The sequence below is a fragment of the Gopherus flavomarginatus genome, chromosome 3 (genome assembly GCF_025201925.1).
Source record: "Gopherus flavomarginatus isolate rGopFla2 chromosome 3, rGopFla2.mat.asm, whole genome shotgun sequence".
In the NCBI taxonomy this organism is placed as follows: domain Eukaryota; kingdom Metazoa; phylum Chordata; order Testudines; family Testudinidae; genus Gopherus; species Gopherus flavomarginatus.
The window spans coordinates 235,836,367-235,854,060 of NC_066619.1; the positions used below are offsets into that span (position 1 = coordinate 235,836,367).

A 17,694-nucleotide genomic window follows, 5' to 3' on the forward strand; every position below is an offset into this window, starting at 1 on the left:
CACATCCAGTGATTAGTCCAGAGATCTTGGCTTTTCATGGACATGCTAGAAATTTGGCTATTTCAGCAGCATTCAGCTGGGGCACAAAATACAACTGTAATTCTGAAAGGTGTATTTTATACTCCAGCAGGATAAGGAGGAAGGATGACTCACTGTAAAACTTAATTCTAGCAGAACCATTGAACCCACCTACCAGTATAGGTTTCTTCGTGCTCTGTAAATTGGACATAAAAAATTCTCCCTGGGTTGTCTCTGAGGCAGACTTATAAAAACCCATCATCTTTCTTGGCTAAATTGATGCTAGTCAGTAGTACATTACTTGTTTATCGGTTGACTCTTGAAACAGTGCCACCACAGACTCTTGAAGCAGTGCAGAACAAGAGGTAGAGGCTGTCAGTGATGCTAACCAACTTGTCACCTCGTTCCATGAGATCTGCAAGGCCAACTGCATGGAACCTTTTTTCATCTAAATTTTTATCACTACCAAGTCAATGATTTGAGGTTTTATTATAGATTTTCTCACTTCTCCCACAAACTTTTCATGCTGCCTCCTATGGATGAAATGTCCTGTTTTAATTCCATGTTACACAATTATTGATTTTATTTGTGTTATGGCAGCATCCAAAAGTCTCATTCTGGATTGGGGGCACTGATGTGCTAGGCAATGTACTAACACATTACAAACTCTTTAAAATAGGTGTTCGTTCTTACTACTTAATTTAAGACAAGATGCAACAAGCTGGTGTATAATCCATTATGTCTTCATTCCATTCCCAAAAAATATGTGGTTGCCTAGGCTAGCTGTGCACAACCAGATGTTGAATTGCTTCACTTTTTAAAATCATAAGGTATAAATAAATTTCAGCTATTCCTACTAGCCATCTGCTTAGCCATTATGAATTTGCATTTTCCCATCAGCAGCATGGTAGAAGTGTGTGTTGAGGAGAGTTTATGGGCTAAGTCAAGAAGATCATTGCACATTTAAGAAGCAGCATGAAAGAAGTGTGAATATGGGAGGCATAGTGATCTTGCATAGCATTGTTGGAGTGGAAGGGACAGAACTCATTTAAAATGGATAAAGAAGGGAGGGATGGAGTTTCAAAAGGCAATAATGATGAGGATATGCAGAATTTGTTGTAAGTATAAAACAGGGAGCCAATGGAGGTAATGGAATCTTAGTTTTGTGGAATACCTATAAGTTTTTAATAAATAGTCTGTCTTAGTTTTATCTTATTTCTCATCAAAGAAATGTATTATAAAGGCTATTACTCTATTCCTCCAATTATTCTTTGTTCTGGGTCTAGCTTAACTATATGCCTTTGTGGCTCACTGTAAAATTTTACTCCAATAGTACTTGTCTCTTGGAATGAGGACAGACTACTTACCTGTAATTGTTTCTTTCCAAACAGAAACATACAATCAGTATAGGGCCTTATCTGTGCTCATAAGTTACTGATTTAACTAAAAACTGTTTTGTGGCTCTCGGGCCAAAAAGTTTGCTCACCCCTGGTCTAAAATAACATCCTTTAGTTGAAATTGTATGTATAGATCATGCTTATGTCTCAGTAGCCCAGCTCAAAATTTAGCTGAAGGTGAGAAAAAGCACCTCGTTACTCACCAACTCAATTTTGAGCTCAGCTGGTGAAACATAGGCCCCTCCCTGAGATCTTTTTGCCACTGGATAGGGAAGGCAGCTAGGAAGTTGTATAGTTTGGAGTGCTCTCTGGATGGCTTGTTGGTGGCCATCTGAGTAAGCCTAACTGAAAGATATTGGCTTCAGAGAATAGTAGAAGTAAATAAGTTACCCTTTACCCCAGTCAAATGCTGTCATAAAATTCTGAAGGTTAAATATAAATTAACTGTTTATTATATTCCACAAATGTTTTAAAGTCATATTCATGTAAAAGAAAAAGTGGCACATTTAGTGTCTGAATGAAAGTAAAACTGTCTGTTGCTCTATGTGCCCATCTCTAACTGTTCAGTAGTGAGCTTTATCTTAACCACTGAAAGAAATAGTGCTTGTTTCCTTGACTCTGTGCTAATGTAGATAAGAATTTGCTAAGTAAATAACCCTACTGGAATAAATTTAAATCTCACTATAATACAGACAAAAAAAGGAGAATAATCCTTAAAAGGTTAAATCATGTCTATGGAATTGAGTCTTTGTCCTAGTTCTGAAATGCATACTTTAATCATATGATGATCCTGTTTTACTAATTTTCAGCCTGCTATATAATAGTCAGGTTTCCATCCCAATGCTACTTAAACTGCTGTTTGAGGCGGGAGAAATGCAAAAAGTGCAGAATATGAGTAATTCATATTTGTCAAGTTCACTTTGAATACTTATTTTCAATAACAAGTTTTTAACCCCTTATTTCTAGGACTTTTTCTCTGCTGTTTGACAGATACAAAACTACAGGCTTAATATAGTTTTATTTTTTTGATATCTCTGAACAATGACTCCTCCTGCATCAAGTTAGTTTGTTCAATACTTTGCAGGTGAAAAGCACTGTACAAATATCTGTTCTATTCATTAACCTACTATCATTAAGGTTGCAAAACAGTGTTCCTTACAACCTGCTTTCAGACAGTTAAGAGTGACTGGAAGGTGCACTTCTTGGGGTGGCGCTTTCCATGTTCAGTTCAATAATTTTTCTTGTATTGTTTTATTAGGCTAGTCCAGAATGTTCTCAGTGTGAGGAGGCGTGTACCAAACCACGACCACCAGGCTGTCCTCACTCGTGCGTTTTGCCCTGTCATCCTGGCCAATGTCCACCATGTGTCCAAATGCTTAAAATAAAGTGTCACTGCAAACTCACAAACCTGTATATTGAATGCATGTAAGTAGATAAAGGGGAACCTTGAATTCAAATCTTAAAGAAATATGACTACTTGGAAGGAGGCAATTGAAATGTATCCCTTGGTCAAGTCTTAACTTTTTATTTAAAGATTACACAATTGATGATGGCTCAGAAAAAGCAGCACTAAAAAAGTCTCCATCTGTTTTTCTGTCCACTCTAATCTGATTCACTGTTGCTAGTAACAGCGTTAAGAGCATAATTGGTTTCTGGATGTAGTTAAATTTTTGGTAACGTATGCCAGGAATGGACTTTATTCTCCTGGATAATTTAAGAATGAATACATACACTTACTGGGTTCTGTAAAGATCTTTTCAATTAAAACGCTGTAATTCATAGATTATAGTCTATAATACAGGTTATAGAACTGCCTCGAATTACTGTTTAAACTATATCTTGTATTTTAGAAAAACGTACAATATTGATTTTAAAAATTGCCAGTTGTGGAAAATTTGTCATGTCTGTGGCAGATTGTTCAAATTGTTAATTATCCTCATTGTTAAAAATGTGTGCCTTATTCCTAGTCCGAATTTGTGTGTCCAACTTCCAGTCACTGGATCTTGTTATGTTTCACTCCTGGATTGAAGATCCCCTTATCAAATTTTTGTTCCCTATGATAGGTACTTTATAAGCTGTGATCAAGTCACACAATAACCTTCTCTTAGTTTCCAGAAGCTCAGTCTATTTAGTTTGACAATCACTATAAAGTGTGTTTTTCAATCCTTTAATCATTCTTGCAGCTCTTCCATGAACCATCTCCTATTTGTCAACACTTTTGTGAATTACTGTCTAGTTTTTGTGTCTGCAATTTGTCTACAGATATGTCCTCTACTCTTGATATTCCCCTGTTGTACATCCAAGGATTGCATAAACCTTTAGGTGACAGCATTGCACTGGAATTGCGCTTGGGTTCAGCTGATTATCTACCATGGCCTCCCAGGTTTTGTTCAGTTCTTCTTTGAGTGCTTGCTCATATCCATTCCAGTTAGGTGCGCGCGCGCTGCGTGCACGTTCTTCAGAAGATTTTTACCCTAGCAGCACTCGGTGGGTCGGCTGGGTGCTCCCTGGAGTGGCGCCGGCATGGCGCTGGATATATACTCCTGCCAACCCAACCGCCCCTCAGTTCCTTCTTACCGCCCGTGTCGGTCGTTGGAACAGTGGAGCGCAGCTTAGCTGATCTACACCTCCCTAGCTATTCGTAGTTTTCTTGTTGTTATTGTGTATATAGTTCAAATTTCTATACTTGCAGTTAGTTTATTATTTTCTTTAACATAGTTAGTGTATATAGTTAAGAGGGGTTTGGGGATTAGCCCCTTCTCCTCACCTGGTGCTGAGGCCCATGCCCATTTCACCGGGTTTCAAACTGTGCTCGGCCTGTCACAAGCCGATGCCTACAAGGAGATCCTCACGACTCCTGCCTTAAGTGCCTCGGGGAATCGCACCTCGCAGATAAGTGCTGCATTTGCAAGGCCTTCAAGCCGTGGACTGAAAAGGAGTGGGACTTTCGTCTCAGACAGCTCCTAATGGAGGCAGCTCTTACTCCTCCACCCTCGGCACCGAGCGCCGGACAGTCCGCACCGGGGAGAAGTGCATCTTCAGCACCGGAGCTCACCGGTACCACTAAGGCCCCTCGGCACCAACCATCACCGGCCCGGATGTCTGCTCGGCACTGCTCCCTCTCCCTATGGGTAAAAAAACATAAGACTCCTGCGGCTTCCATGTCCATGCCACAGTCGGAGCACCCTGAGTCGAACTGCCTGGCACCAACAACTGCTGTGGCACCGACAACTTCAGCACCGTCGAGTCCGGTGCCTAACAGCTCCCCAGCACGTGCCGTGGTTGAGCTTACTATTCCCTCCACGCTGGAGACGTTCTCTACGGCAAGGGAACTGATTGCACTGACGGAGTCTGCGCTGCCTCAACCCCCAGCACCACCGGTGCGGGCTATACAGTCCATAGGCAAGCCTGCGCTACTGAGACCATCCTCTGTCGGCACCGCTGAGAGGCACTGATCACGATCGCAGTCCCGCTGGCGTTCTCGGTCGCATCGCCGATCCCGGTCCCGACACCGCTCACAGTCCCAGTACCTTTCTCCATCTCGGTACCAGTCGCACTCAGGGCACCGTTTGCCGGCCCGGTACTCTCGGTACCAATCAAGTTCCCGGCACCGCTCACGGCACCACACCTCTCGCAGCCGCTCCCGCTGTCGAGCTTCAAGGTGCCGGTCGACCTCCCAGCACCGTTCCGGTCGCAGGTCCCGGTTTCATTCCCGGTACCAGTATAGCGCTCGCTATCGCTCTCCGCTGCAGTGTACAGACAGACTACCCAGGATGGAGACTATTCTCAGGGGTTTTCAGCTCCTCCTTGGCCGTCTCGCCATGCATCTGTCACCCCATGTGGACAGTGCTTCCTATGCACAGGACCGTGACTTAGATGTCCCCAGCCGTGTCTTCCAAGAGACCCAGGCTCAAGACCAAGGACCTCATCAGTGGTCCTTCTGGACGCCTTGGGCATATCACCAAGCCCAAGGTGGACTTCCAGTGCCATCACTCTGTACCATCAGAGCACCGGGTGCTGGATTCTACTGTTAGCCACCCTACTCCTGCGGGTACGGAGGACGCTCCTATTCAGGCACCAGACCCTCAAGTCCCAATGGAGCCGGACGTTGCCCAAGTCCATGAGACAACAGAGGACCAGATTGTGTCTGGCCTTTCCTCTTCCTCTTCTCCGGATGAAGCAGTGGCGAGGACATCCTCCTCGGGCCCTCCTCCAGTTGACCTAAGGTCACATCAAGACCTCCTGAGACGAGTGGCCCTGAATATGAATCTCCAGGTGGAGGAGGTTCCGGAGATAAAAGACCTGGTGGTAGATATTTTGTTGGCTGACACTCCCACAAAGGTGGCCTTACCATTTATTCAGGTGATCCAAGCGAAGGCTGATACCATCTAGCAGTCTCCACCATCTATTCCGCCCACGGCTGGGGGAGTTGAGAGGAAGTACATGGTGCCCTCTAAGGGGTACGAGTACCTGTACGTACACCCTGCTCCCTCGTCGTCCAATCAGTTAACAAAAGGGAGCGCCATGGCCAGCAAGCCCCTGCCCCAAAAGCAAAGAAGGCTAGGCGCATGGATTTATTGGGACATAAAATCTACTCTGCAGGGGGCCTCTAACTCAGAGTGGCAAACCAACAAGCCCTGCTTAGCCGCTATAACTATAACACCTGGGCGGTGGTTGAGAAATTCAGTTAGTCCCCCAAGACTCGCGTCAAGAGTTTGCAGTCCTTTTGGAAGAAGGAAAGAAGGTGGCGAGAACTTCTCTCCAGGCCTCGTTAGATGCAGCCGACTCCGCAGCCAGAACTCTGGCTTCAGGAATTGCCATGAGGTGAATATCATGGCTTCAGGTGTCAGGCCTTCCACCTGAATTGCAGCATATGATACAGGACTTGCCCTTCGAAGGTCAGGGCCTATTTTCGGAAAAGACTGACCCTAGGCTGCAGAGTCTGAAGGACAATAGGGTGATCATGCGCTCGCTTGGGATGCACACACCGCAGACTCAGCGCCCTTACCTCCTCTCCTAGACAGTGGCAGGACTTTGGCAGGAGGCATGGCCGAGGTAATCGTAGACGGCAGTCCAGACCCCCAGGGAGTCAGAATCACGGCCCCGCCAAACAACCCGCAGGACCTAAACCAAACTTTTGAAGACACGCCCGAGGGCGACGTACCAGTTGTTCAACAGGATCCTTTCCCTCCTTTTTGCAACCACCTCTCCTTTTTCCTCCCTGCTTGGACCCAACTAACTTCAGATCGTTGGGTCTTACGCACAGTGGAATTTGGATACCGCCTTCAGTTTATTTCTCCACCCCCTCCCCCCATCCTCATCCCTCTTCAGGGACCCCTCTCACGAGCAAATCCTCTTGCAGGAGGTACAGCCCCTCCTTGCCATGGGAGCTATAGAGGAGGTACTGGAGGACTTGAGGGGCAAGGGGTTCTACTCCCGCTATTTCCTAATCCCCAAGGCGAAGGGAGGTCTCAGACCAATTCTATACCTGCGGGGACTCAACAAGTTCTCGATAAAGTTTGAAGTTCTGCATGGTATCCCTGGGGACCATCATCCCATCCTTGGATCCTGGAGACTGGTATGCCACCCTCGATATGAAGGATGCATATTTTCACACTGCCATTTATCCTCCGCCCAGATGCTACCTCAGGTTTGTGGTCAACTGTCAACATTTCCAATTTCAGTCCTTCCGTTTTTGGCCTCTCCACAGCCCCAAGAGTGTTCACAAAGTGTATGGCCGTAGTCGCCGACTCCCTCAGTCGTCGACACATACACGTCTTCCCGTATCTCGACGATTGGCTCATTCGTGGGGCCTCCGGGACCCAAGTAACGCGGCATGTGGGCATCGTCAAGGACCTATTCATCCAACTAGGCTTGATGATCAACCTAGAGAAATCTACTCTGGTTCCCACACAAAGAATAGAGTTCATTGGAGCCATTCTGGACTCCAATCTCGGCAGGGCCTGCTTACCACAGCAGCGGTTTCACACAATGATATCGATTTATACAAGGCCTACAAAAATTCCCAACCACTTTGGCTCGAACTTGTCTCGGCCTCCTGGGTCACATGACTGCCTGCACATTCATGACCAAGCATGCCAGGCTATGCCTACGTCCCCTTCAAACTTGACTCTCATCATTATATCACCCGGGGAGACACAATATAGACAGGATCCTCACGGTTCCCCCGAGACTCCTAGGCTCCCTCGACTGGTGGTTGATGCCCTCCCTGGTGTGTGCAGGGATGCCGTTTCATCCACCCCAGCCTTCTGTGGCCCTGACGATGGATGCATCATCTCTTGGCTGGGGTGCTCACCTCGAACATCTTCGCGCTCAAGGCCTTTGGTCATCTCAGGAGCTGGCCTTGCACGTCAATGTCCAAGAGTTGAGAGCAGTCCGCCTTGTGTGCCAGGCTTTTCAACAGCATCTGAAAGGCCATTGTGTCTCAGTGTTCACAGACAACACAACGGCCATGTATTACATAAACAAGCAGGGGGGGACACGGTCCTCCCCCCTTTGTCAGGAAGCCATTCAACTCTGGGGCTTTTGTATAGCCCACTGGATAGACCTGGGGTTCGGAACACTCTGGCGGATTGACTCAGCAGATCCTTCCGCTTTCATGAGTGGTCGATCCGTCCAGACATTATTCATTCTGTTTTCCGGAAGTGGGGATTTCCCTGCATAGACCTCTTCGCTTCCCGCGAGAACAGGAAATGCCAGATATTCTGCTCCTTCCAAGGTCTCTCCCCGGGCTCGATCTTGTACACTTCCTTGATACTGTGGATGAGCCAACTGCTTTACGCCTTTCCACCATTCCCGCTGGTTCACAGGGTCCTGCTAAAGCTCCACAGGGACAGAGCTTGCTTGATCATGATCGCCCCAGCGTGGCCCAGGCAGCACTGGTACACCATGTTGCTCAACCTGTCGATAGCCAGCCCAATTACCCTACCTCTTCACGCAGACCTCATAACTCAGGACCACGGCAGACTTCACCACCCAGACCTGCAGTCCCTTCACCTCACGGCATGACTCCTGCGTGGTTGAGCCAGTCAGAGTTATGCCGCTCTGCCTCAGTACAACAAATACTCCTGGATAGCAGGAAACCTTCCACTCGGTCTACGTATCTGGCCAAGTGGAAGCGTTTCTCCTGGTGGTGCGAAACGCAAAATGTTACTCCCACTGAGGTCTCGATCCCCACCATCCTGGACTACCTGTGGTCTCTCAAACAGCAGTATCATTGAGGGTGCACTTGGCAGCCATTTCTACCTTCCACCCAGGAAAGAGTGGCCACTCCGTGTTTTCACACCCTATGGTTTCCAGGTTCCTCAAAGTCTTGGAGCGCCTATACCCCCAAGTACACCGCCCTGCCCCTACCTGGGACCTCAACCTGATCTTAACCAGACTTATGTCTCTACCCTTCGAGCCGTTAGCAACTTGCTCGCTGCCATACTTGTCCTGGAAGACAGTTTTGCTTGTAGCCATTGCATCAGCCAGACGAGTCTCCGAGCTTTGGGTGCTCACAGTGGACCCACCGTATACTGTGTTTCACAAGGACAAGGCGCAGTTGTGACCACACCCAGCGTTCCTCCCTAAAGTGGTATCGGCCTTCCATATCAATCAGGACATCTTCCTTCCGGTCTTCTTCCCGAAGCCGCACTTATCACGACAGGAGCAACAATTGCACTCCGTAGATGTCCGTAGGGCGCTCGCAGTGGCAGACCGAATGAAGGACCTACCTGTCTCCTCCCAGAGGATCTCCTCTTGGGTGACGGCGTGCATCCGCACTTGTTATGACTTGGCTCATGTTCCCTTGAGCCATCTCACTGCATGCACATTCTACCAGGGCTCAGGCTTCATCTGCTGCCTTCCTGGCTCATGTACCAATCCAGGAAATAAGTCACGCAGCTACCTGGTCCTCGGTCCACACCTTTGCTTCGCATTATGCCCTGGTTCAACAGTCAAGAGATGATGCAGCCTTTGGCTCAGCAGTTTTGCATTCTGCCACATCTCACTCCGACCCCACTGCCTAGGTAAGGCTTGGGAATCATCTAACTGGAATGGATATGAGCAAGCACTCGAAGAAGAAAAGACGGTTACTCATCTTTGTAACTGTTCTTCGAGGTGTTGCTCATATCCATTCCAAACCTGCCCTCCTTCCCCACTGTCGGAGTAGCTGGCAAGAAGGAACTGAGGAGCGGTTGGGTCGGCAGGGGTATATATATGGCGCCATGCCGGCGCCACTCCAGGGGGCTCCCAGCCAACCCATCGAGTGTTGCTAGGGTAAAAATCTTCCGACGAACGTGCACGCGACGCTCGCACACCGAACTGGAATGGATATGAGCAGCACATCTCGAAGAATAACAGTTACAAAGGTGAGTAACCATCTTTTACTGTTTCCCAGGATAGCATCCCCTGTCCTGTTAGCTTTGCCTTGTATTCTTTGTTCCTAGATAAGATTTTTATGTGGCTGCATTAAAACACACATTGTTTGCTTGTGCACAGTTTACAGAGCAATCTGGATTGCTTTCTATCAGTGATCTCTCCTCGTCATTAGTTACTACTACCCAAGTCTTTGTCATCTGCAAACTTTGTCAATAATTATTTTGATTATTTTTTTCTCTATCATTGATAAAAATGTTAATAGTGTGGGACCAAGAACCAATCCCTGTGGAAATGGTGTCCCTCGCCTCTGTTTGCCAGAAGCTCAGAATGAGCGATGGGATGAATCACTTGATTACCTGTTCTGTTCATTCCCTCTCGGGCACCTGGCACTGGCCACTGTCAGTTATCAAATGCTACAGAATACTGGGCTAGATGGACCTTTGGTCTGACCCAGAATGGCCATTCTTATGATCCCCCTGGAAACATATCCACTCATTGATAATTTCCCATTTACAATTACACCTTGACGCTTATCAGTTAGCCAGTTCTCAAGTCATTTAATGTGTGCCTAGTTTTTATATTCCAGGTTTTTTTATCCAAAATGTCTTGTGATCCAAGTCAAATGCCTTACAGAAGTCTGTTACATTAATACTTGTTACTTTATCAAACAAACTCGATATTAATTTGACAGGATCTATTTTCTATAAACTTTTGCTGATTGTTATTAATGTTACCCTCTAATTCTTTAGTAATTGAGTCCTGTGTCAGCCATTCCATTATTTTGTGTGGGATCAATGTCAGGCTGATGGGCCTGTATCTAACTGTCATTCCATTTACCCTTTTAAATATTGGCGCACATGCTTTTTTCCCAAGCATCACTGAAAATCAGTAATAATGTTCCAGTAAACTCCTCAGCCAGCTGTTTTAAAAATAGTGGATGATCCTGGCAGGTGAATCGCACCATATGCTGCAGAGGAAGATGAAAACCCTTCAAGCTACCTGCCAATCTGACCTGGGGAAAAATTCCTTTCCAACCATAAATTTGGTGATCAGTGTAACTAGAAGCTGGTGAGCAAGACACACCAGGGAGGCACTTAAAATGGATTCTCTGTATCACCTCAGATCACTGATTTGGCATGTGTAGTGTCCTGTCTTCAGCAGTGGCCAGTCTTTCATGCTTCCGAGGAAAACTGAGTGGAGGGGGAAATGAAGAATACATCTATGCAATTGTGCATTGGAGGGAGGGGGAATCTTTCCTGTCCTCTTCAAGTGACCAGCTGAAGCGTGAGATTTGATTATCGTGTTTACATTAATGCAGAGTTGCAAGTGTTACAGTTATGATGAGGGCAATGCAGATAATCCTGTTCTGTGGCCCAGGAAGGAATGGGATGAACAGGGAACCCACAGTTTCAGATGCCAAGGATAGAAGATCACCATGACCACCCAGCCCAGGTGCATGCACACATGCTGCAGAATTTTTCCCAGAAGCTGAATTGAACATAACTTTTCAAACTATATCTAATCTCATTTTAAAGACACCAGTTGATAGTGAGATGAGCTCTTTAAACCTGGCATTTATAAGGTTTGTTTTCAAACCCCTGAATCATTTTTGTGGCCCCTTCTTTGAACTCTCTCCAGTATCCACATGTCGTCTTGATATTATGTTCAGTTTTGATGTTGGTCTTACCAGTGCATTTTACAGAGGCAAGATCACTTTTCTACTTTTAATTGATATTCCCTTTTTTATCCAGCTGAAGATTGCATTCTCCCTTTTTTTGCCGTAGCCTTATACTGCAACATCATTTTGAGGCAATTTATCTATGCTGTCCCTAAGTCCTTCTCTGAGTTACTGCTTTCCAAGGCAATCTTCTATCCTGTAGGTGTACTATCCTGTAGGTGTAACCTGCATTCTTGATTCCCAAGATATATTAATTTGCATTTGGCTGTATTAAAACCCATTTTGTTGGATTGTGATCATTTAATTGAGCAATTCAGATCCCTCTGACAGTGACCTGTTATATACTACCCCACCAAACTTTGTGTCATCTTCAAATATCAGCGGATTTTGTGTCATCAACTAGATTGTTGATTAAAATATTATAGTTTTGTATCAAGAATCAATCCCTGGTGGACCCCTCTGAGCTAGTTTTTAATCCATCTAATGTGTGCCCTGTAAATTCCCTACAGTGCAAATTTTTTTATCAAAATGTCATGTGGTATTAAGTCAGATGCCTTGGAGAAATCAGATGCACTGTGTCAACACAGCTGCCTATATCAACCAAGCCTATGGCCAAGCGTGGTTTACAAAAAAGAAATTCTGAAAAATACCTTGTATGAAACCATGCCAACTGGCATTAATTATATTTTTAGCCTCTAATTCTTTGTTAATAGAATCCCCAAAAAGCATTACCTTATTTTACATGGTATCAGCATCAGGCTAACCAGTCAATAGTTCCTTGGGTTATCCTTCTTTGCCCTTTTTAAATATTGGAACTACATTGGCAGTCCTTCATTCCTTTGTAATTGCCCGAGTTTGCCAAGATTTGTTAAAAAATTAACTAGCAGTTCAGAGAGCTTCTTCATTAGTTCATTTAAAACTCTTGGGTGTAAGTTATCTGGGCCTGTTGATTTTGAAAATGTTTTATTTTAACAAATGCTAGCTCACATTATTCTTTGTTACAGATGGTAAACGTTCTCTTCTACCCACAACATCCTATTGGATGGATACATTCTCCTGCTTCATGTGAAGTATAGAGCAGAAACATCTATAAACTGTTCTACCATCTATATCTAGTCGTAGACCTAGACCTGATCAGAGCTTTTCTGATACTTACTATGTTTTAAAAATGCCTTTAACTTTCTTAGCCATTGATGTTCCACTGATTTCTTTAGCTCCGTGTATGGTGGTGTTTCCACGTATCCTTTTAACCAAGATGGCTTTTTTTCATCTCTGCCGAAATTGGGGATGTGTTGGGTATCCAATAGGATTTCTTTGAACAATGTTCTGTTTTTATTAACACTTCCCACTTTAAATTTAAATGTTTCCAGTCATCTGTGTAAACAATTGCTTTAAGCTTTGACAGTGAAGAAGCTGTTTGCATTATTAAATTGCCAGCACAATGGCGGTGGTGGTCTGTGTTGTCCAGAAAGTAAGTTGATCTTAAAGAATTTTTATTTGGGACAGTTTCTCTTGTGTACAGTATGCAGGCAGCTGAAACTATTTCTCTTTACTGCGCAAAAATATATAATTAAATGTGTTCATAACTGTGCTTGATTGGATTAGTTTTAATTTGGCCTTTTGTTAAGCATTTTCTCTTTTTTAATAGAAAAATAACTTGTGCTGACTTAAAAGAAAAGGATCTTCTCAGTTCCTGCAAAAATCAGTGTCCAAAAGAGGTAAGCTGTATTGGTAAATTAATGCTTCCTTTTGATTCTTCTTTGGCATTCCCAGGAAGCAATTTATTCTTTTCTGTTTTCTGTCCACCACCTCTCTCTGGGTTATCATATCTTTATTCTTTGACTAGTGCCAAATTAACTGGAGGGGCTACAAGTAGCAATTTCTTCCCTTCCCTTCCCAACTGCAGGTAGGATTTTCAAGATGAGAAACAGGGCTACTGCAGTCAGGGAGATTACAGAGAAGCCATTCTCTTGGGAGATAGGAGAGGTTGGATAAGAAGGGGTAGTCTTTTCCCCACTTGAGAGTGAAAAACGAACACATTTTTACATTAAAGGGTAGTATGTGGAGGGGAGCAGGAGGACAATATTTATCCCTCTGCCAACCCTTCACTGTTTTCTCCTCGCCTCAGGCTGTCCCTCTCCAATCTACCTCTGCCCCACAAACTCCCTTTGTCTCCTTCATATACCCCCTCCCCCAGTTCACTCAAATCTTCATTCATCAGTTAACTCCATTTCCTTTCACACAACCGTCCTAGCTCAAACTCCAAATTCCCTCAGCTCCCGTCAAGCAAGCCTATTCAGAAACATGATACACCTATATATAATCCCCAGCTGAGAATCCCACTCTTCCTGCTGAACCTCTCCACAGCTCTGAATCCTCCCATCCAACATTTCCAGGTTCACAAGAAACACATAACCAGCCTTCCAGGCTCAGAATTCTTTTTCCTTTTCCTTCCTTCCCTCTGCTGCTTTCAGCCCAAGTTTGTGCCTTTTTAATGGTTCTTTCCTGTTCAGCCTGTCTATCTTAAGCAAGTAAATACTGTAAGTAGATTTATCACAATTTCCTTCAGCTAGGTATCTGAAAGTGCTTTTTGGGAGCAAGAGGAGCATTTGCAAACACAATTTTATCCCCTCCATCTATCCCCTTAACTCAGTTTATTTGCCTCTTCTGTAATCTTGAAGTCCTTTGTTCTGAAATTTCCTTCTCCTGTCTGCTAATGTACCTGTCTGCAACATTTACTAAATAATCCAGTTCCTCAGCTCCACCTCTTCTGAAACCTACTCCATATCTCATCTTGACTATTGTAACTCACTTCTCTGACTTTAATGACTAAGCTGCACATACAAAAAGAAGCAAGACCACATAACTTGCAACCTTAAAAGTTCTAGTGGGTGCCCCATATATTTTAGGATCCAGTTTAAAATTGCTCTTTTTGTTTTAAGAACTTTCTTGATTAGTCCCGTCTACTTCACTGGAACTGGAGAAGGCCACAAATCTGCAAAGTTAATTAAAAGCCTGCCATTGACTTAAATGGGAGTTGAATAAAACTTAGTCTGTTTTTATTCCTATCACTGTCATATCTTACCATTTTCCAGAGAACCTTTCTGCAGCTCTTGCTACCTTAAAAGAAATATGAATATGTAAAACAGGTGGAAAATATGAAGCAACAGGCTCAGAACATATTTACCTTTTGCAGACTGAAAAGATCATGCTTATTGTGGCCCCTTTGTGGCAAGGGTTAAGTCACTTGTTCAAAGATTAGGAGATATTGATAGGACTGCACATTGTGGGAGGCTTTGAAAGTAGGTCTGTCAAATAGTTTGGGATTTTTAAGAACTAACTTGAAAATATTCTAATATATGGAAGTGGGACCTGGAAAAGCACAAAAGCCATTAGTGGGATTTTTGGTAAATTTGAAAATCAAAGACTGACGATATAAAGCAAATCCATCTACTGAATATGGCAGAGAAATCTTTGAGACCAGAAATTTTAATAGACAGGCCACAGGTCAGAATGTTATGGATAGTGGGAGCTGAATGGTTTCGATTTAGGAGGGGAGGGATAGCTCAGTGGTTTGAGCGTTGGCCTGCTAAACCCAGAGTTGCGAGTTCAGTCCTGGAGGGGGCCACTTAGGGATCTGGGGCAAAATCAGTACTTGGTCATGCTAGTGAAGGCAGGGGGCTGGACTCAATGACCTTTCAAGGTCCATTCCTGCTCTGAGATAGGTATATCTCAATTTTTTTTTATTTTACAAAAATGCCAGTGGTAAATGGAAAGATTCTTTGAAAGAGAGTTTGAAACTCAATTCAACTTTAACAATGGTGCTGCAAACAATGCATCCGTAATATGTAATTAATACCATTGTACCATGAGTTCGCATACTGTTGTGACAAACTCAAAAAGTTAATCAATGCCATGTTAAACTGATTTTGTTTTCTTTTATCCAAATGTATTTTTCTTTCTTATTGTGAGAGCAAATCCTCATGTAAGTGCCAGTGACTCACCCCATGTTAGTATGGAAAAGCCTAGTGACCTTGTTGCTGCTTGTTGAACGTTGCTCTGTAACAAAACCTCCACCAAAGTCCAGAGTAATAAAAATTGACTTCTCTAAAATGTAATAAGTTTTATTTCTAAAGTCAGTCTTTAGGCACTACTGTTTTTTTCTTGAGAATTGATGCAATTTGTAGTAGGCAGTATTATGCAATATTTGAATGTTAAGTCTGATATTACTGTTGGGAATTGTGAAAGACTCTTAATTATGTAGACTGGTGGCTTACAAGATATAGCAGTAACTGTAAAAGTTTTTTGCCAAGTTTCATAGTTGTGTTTTGGCTACGGTTGTACAAACCACTCAGAAGACTTCCATAGTCTGATACGAGTGGTACTCTTTTATTTCAGATGTCCTTTCTGCTTTAGGGAATAGCAAAGGCTTTGATTTGCCAGAGATGCTAGTAAAGTTAAAACATTTTTAAAGTGCTTTTTTTATTTGGCAGTAAAACCAAATATCCTGAGGAAGGAAATTATATATCAGTAATGACTACTCAGATTCTTATGCAGAACACATTTGTAAATGTTTAGGACAATTTTAAAGGGGAAGTGTTGGCAATTTAGAAATTTTTCCAAGTTCGTATGTTCATGTCACTCTTTGATTAAACATATCACTCATTGTACTTGTGGTCTCTGTAATCAGTGTTTACTGTTACAAAGGAGATTGGTTTTCAGTTTTACAGTAATACGTGACTTGTGATTTGGCATAGTTTTATTTTAATGTTCCAGCACTGTAAAGGTAAGTCGTACTTGAAAACCTGTAGTAGTTCTAACTTTTACCTGCTGGTGTACAGCTGTAAAATTTGTCCTTCTATAATTTAATTACTGGACTCTTAACATAAAATATTGACAGTTTAGGTGGCTTGCTATAAATTTTTTAAAAAGTGAATGCATTACTTGTGAAAGAATGTCCTGGGGATAAAGGCCACACACAACAAGGCATGGCAGGAGGAATGTAAGCTTTCCCACATAGCCCTGCTTAATGGATCTTTAACATTAAACTTGAGGGCCTACAACGAGGGTTGAAAGGAAGAATATCTTTGTTTCTGTTTGTACTTTGCCTCTGAGGCTGCCAAGAAGAGTGCCATTCAGGAGTGGTGGTTTTGTTTTTTAAGAGACGCAGACATCTGTTCACTAGAACTATGGAAACCAGTGAACACCCAAAAATGGTAACTGTTTGTCAGATTACTATTGATTTGCATACACAGAGGGACCCTGACAGGGGTATGCACATGATGGACTAGCTTTTTTTCTATCTCTAGTTTCTTTATCTTTATTTTTAGTATAACATAAATTAGATAAATTCTATTCCTTTTTGTTTGTTTTTAAAAAATCCCTTCATCCAGCTCTAACAGTTCAAGTGCTCTGACCCTGTGGCAAACAACCAGCTGATTCCTCCCATTCTCCACCTTGACCTACGCATAGTATAGTTAAATCATGCACTTGAGGAACAATTTTTGAATCAGCCAGGCAAAATGATCACCTCAATTCCAAGTATCTGGATTTGTTTGCTAATCCATGTGCGAGCACGCTGGTGGTATGGCCTCACACTCTGCTAAGGCAGCAAACTGCAGTAGCCCTTCTTCCGCTCCTTATGAAGCTGAAAACATGATTTGAACTGGGTACCCAGATGAAAGAAGTTCTGGAATTTTGTTTTTTCATACTTGTAGCTTTTGGTTTATTTGGTTTGGGTTTTGTTTTGTTTTTAAATAAAGGATTTTCCTTTAAAATATTTGGCATCTATCAACTGTCTAGTCAGATAGGTGCAGCATTTGGTCTAGTTGCTATGGGCTACTGGGAGTGTGATTTGCATAGGGTAAAAGAGCTAATGGAATTCAGACATTGCATTCTTGTTTGATCTGAGTGTATAAGCTAAGCTTTTTAAAAAAAAAATATTTCTCCCACAGTTGCACCAGTGCTGACCTAATTTGGTGGCAGCAACAGTGGGATCTAATTTAAATTGAAGGCACAAGATTTTTTACCACTGTGTTATCTAACCTGGCTCATGTTGATTAAAATGCTTGCAGGTGGTCTATGGTCTATGCTAGCAGTCCCACTGTGAGGTTACACTGGTGGTACTGCAACAGTGGGAGACTTTAAGAAAAAACATTATAAGCCTTGGAGCTTGGTCCTGTAGCACTTGTGTGTAATATCACTCACTTCAGAACTATT

General features: G+C 43.4%; 1 protein-coding gene across 5 annotated transcripts in view; it reads left to right on the forward strand.

Annotated features, from left to right (window-relative positions):
* NFXL1 (nuclear transcription factor, X-box binding like 1) overlaps positions 1–17,694 on the forward strand; it is a 96,115-nt gene that overhangs the window by 62,241 nt on the left and 16,180 nt on the right. For 4 of the 5 annotated variants that reach the window (XM_050947498.1, XM_050947497.1, XM_050947499.1 and 1 more), the window contains 2 exons: positions 2,674–2,840; positions 13,124–13,193. In XM_050947498.1, coding sequence (XP_050803455.1) covers positions 2,674–2,840; positions 13,124–13,193 — 237 coding nt within the window. The other variant, XM_050947500.1, reaches the window with a different exon arrangement.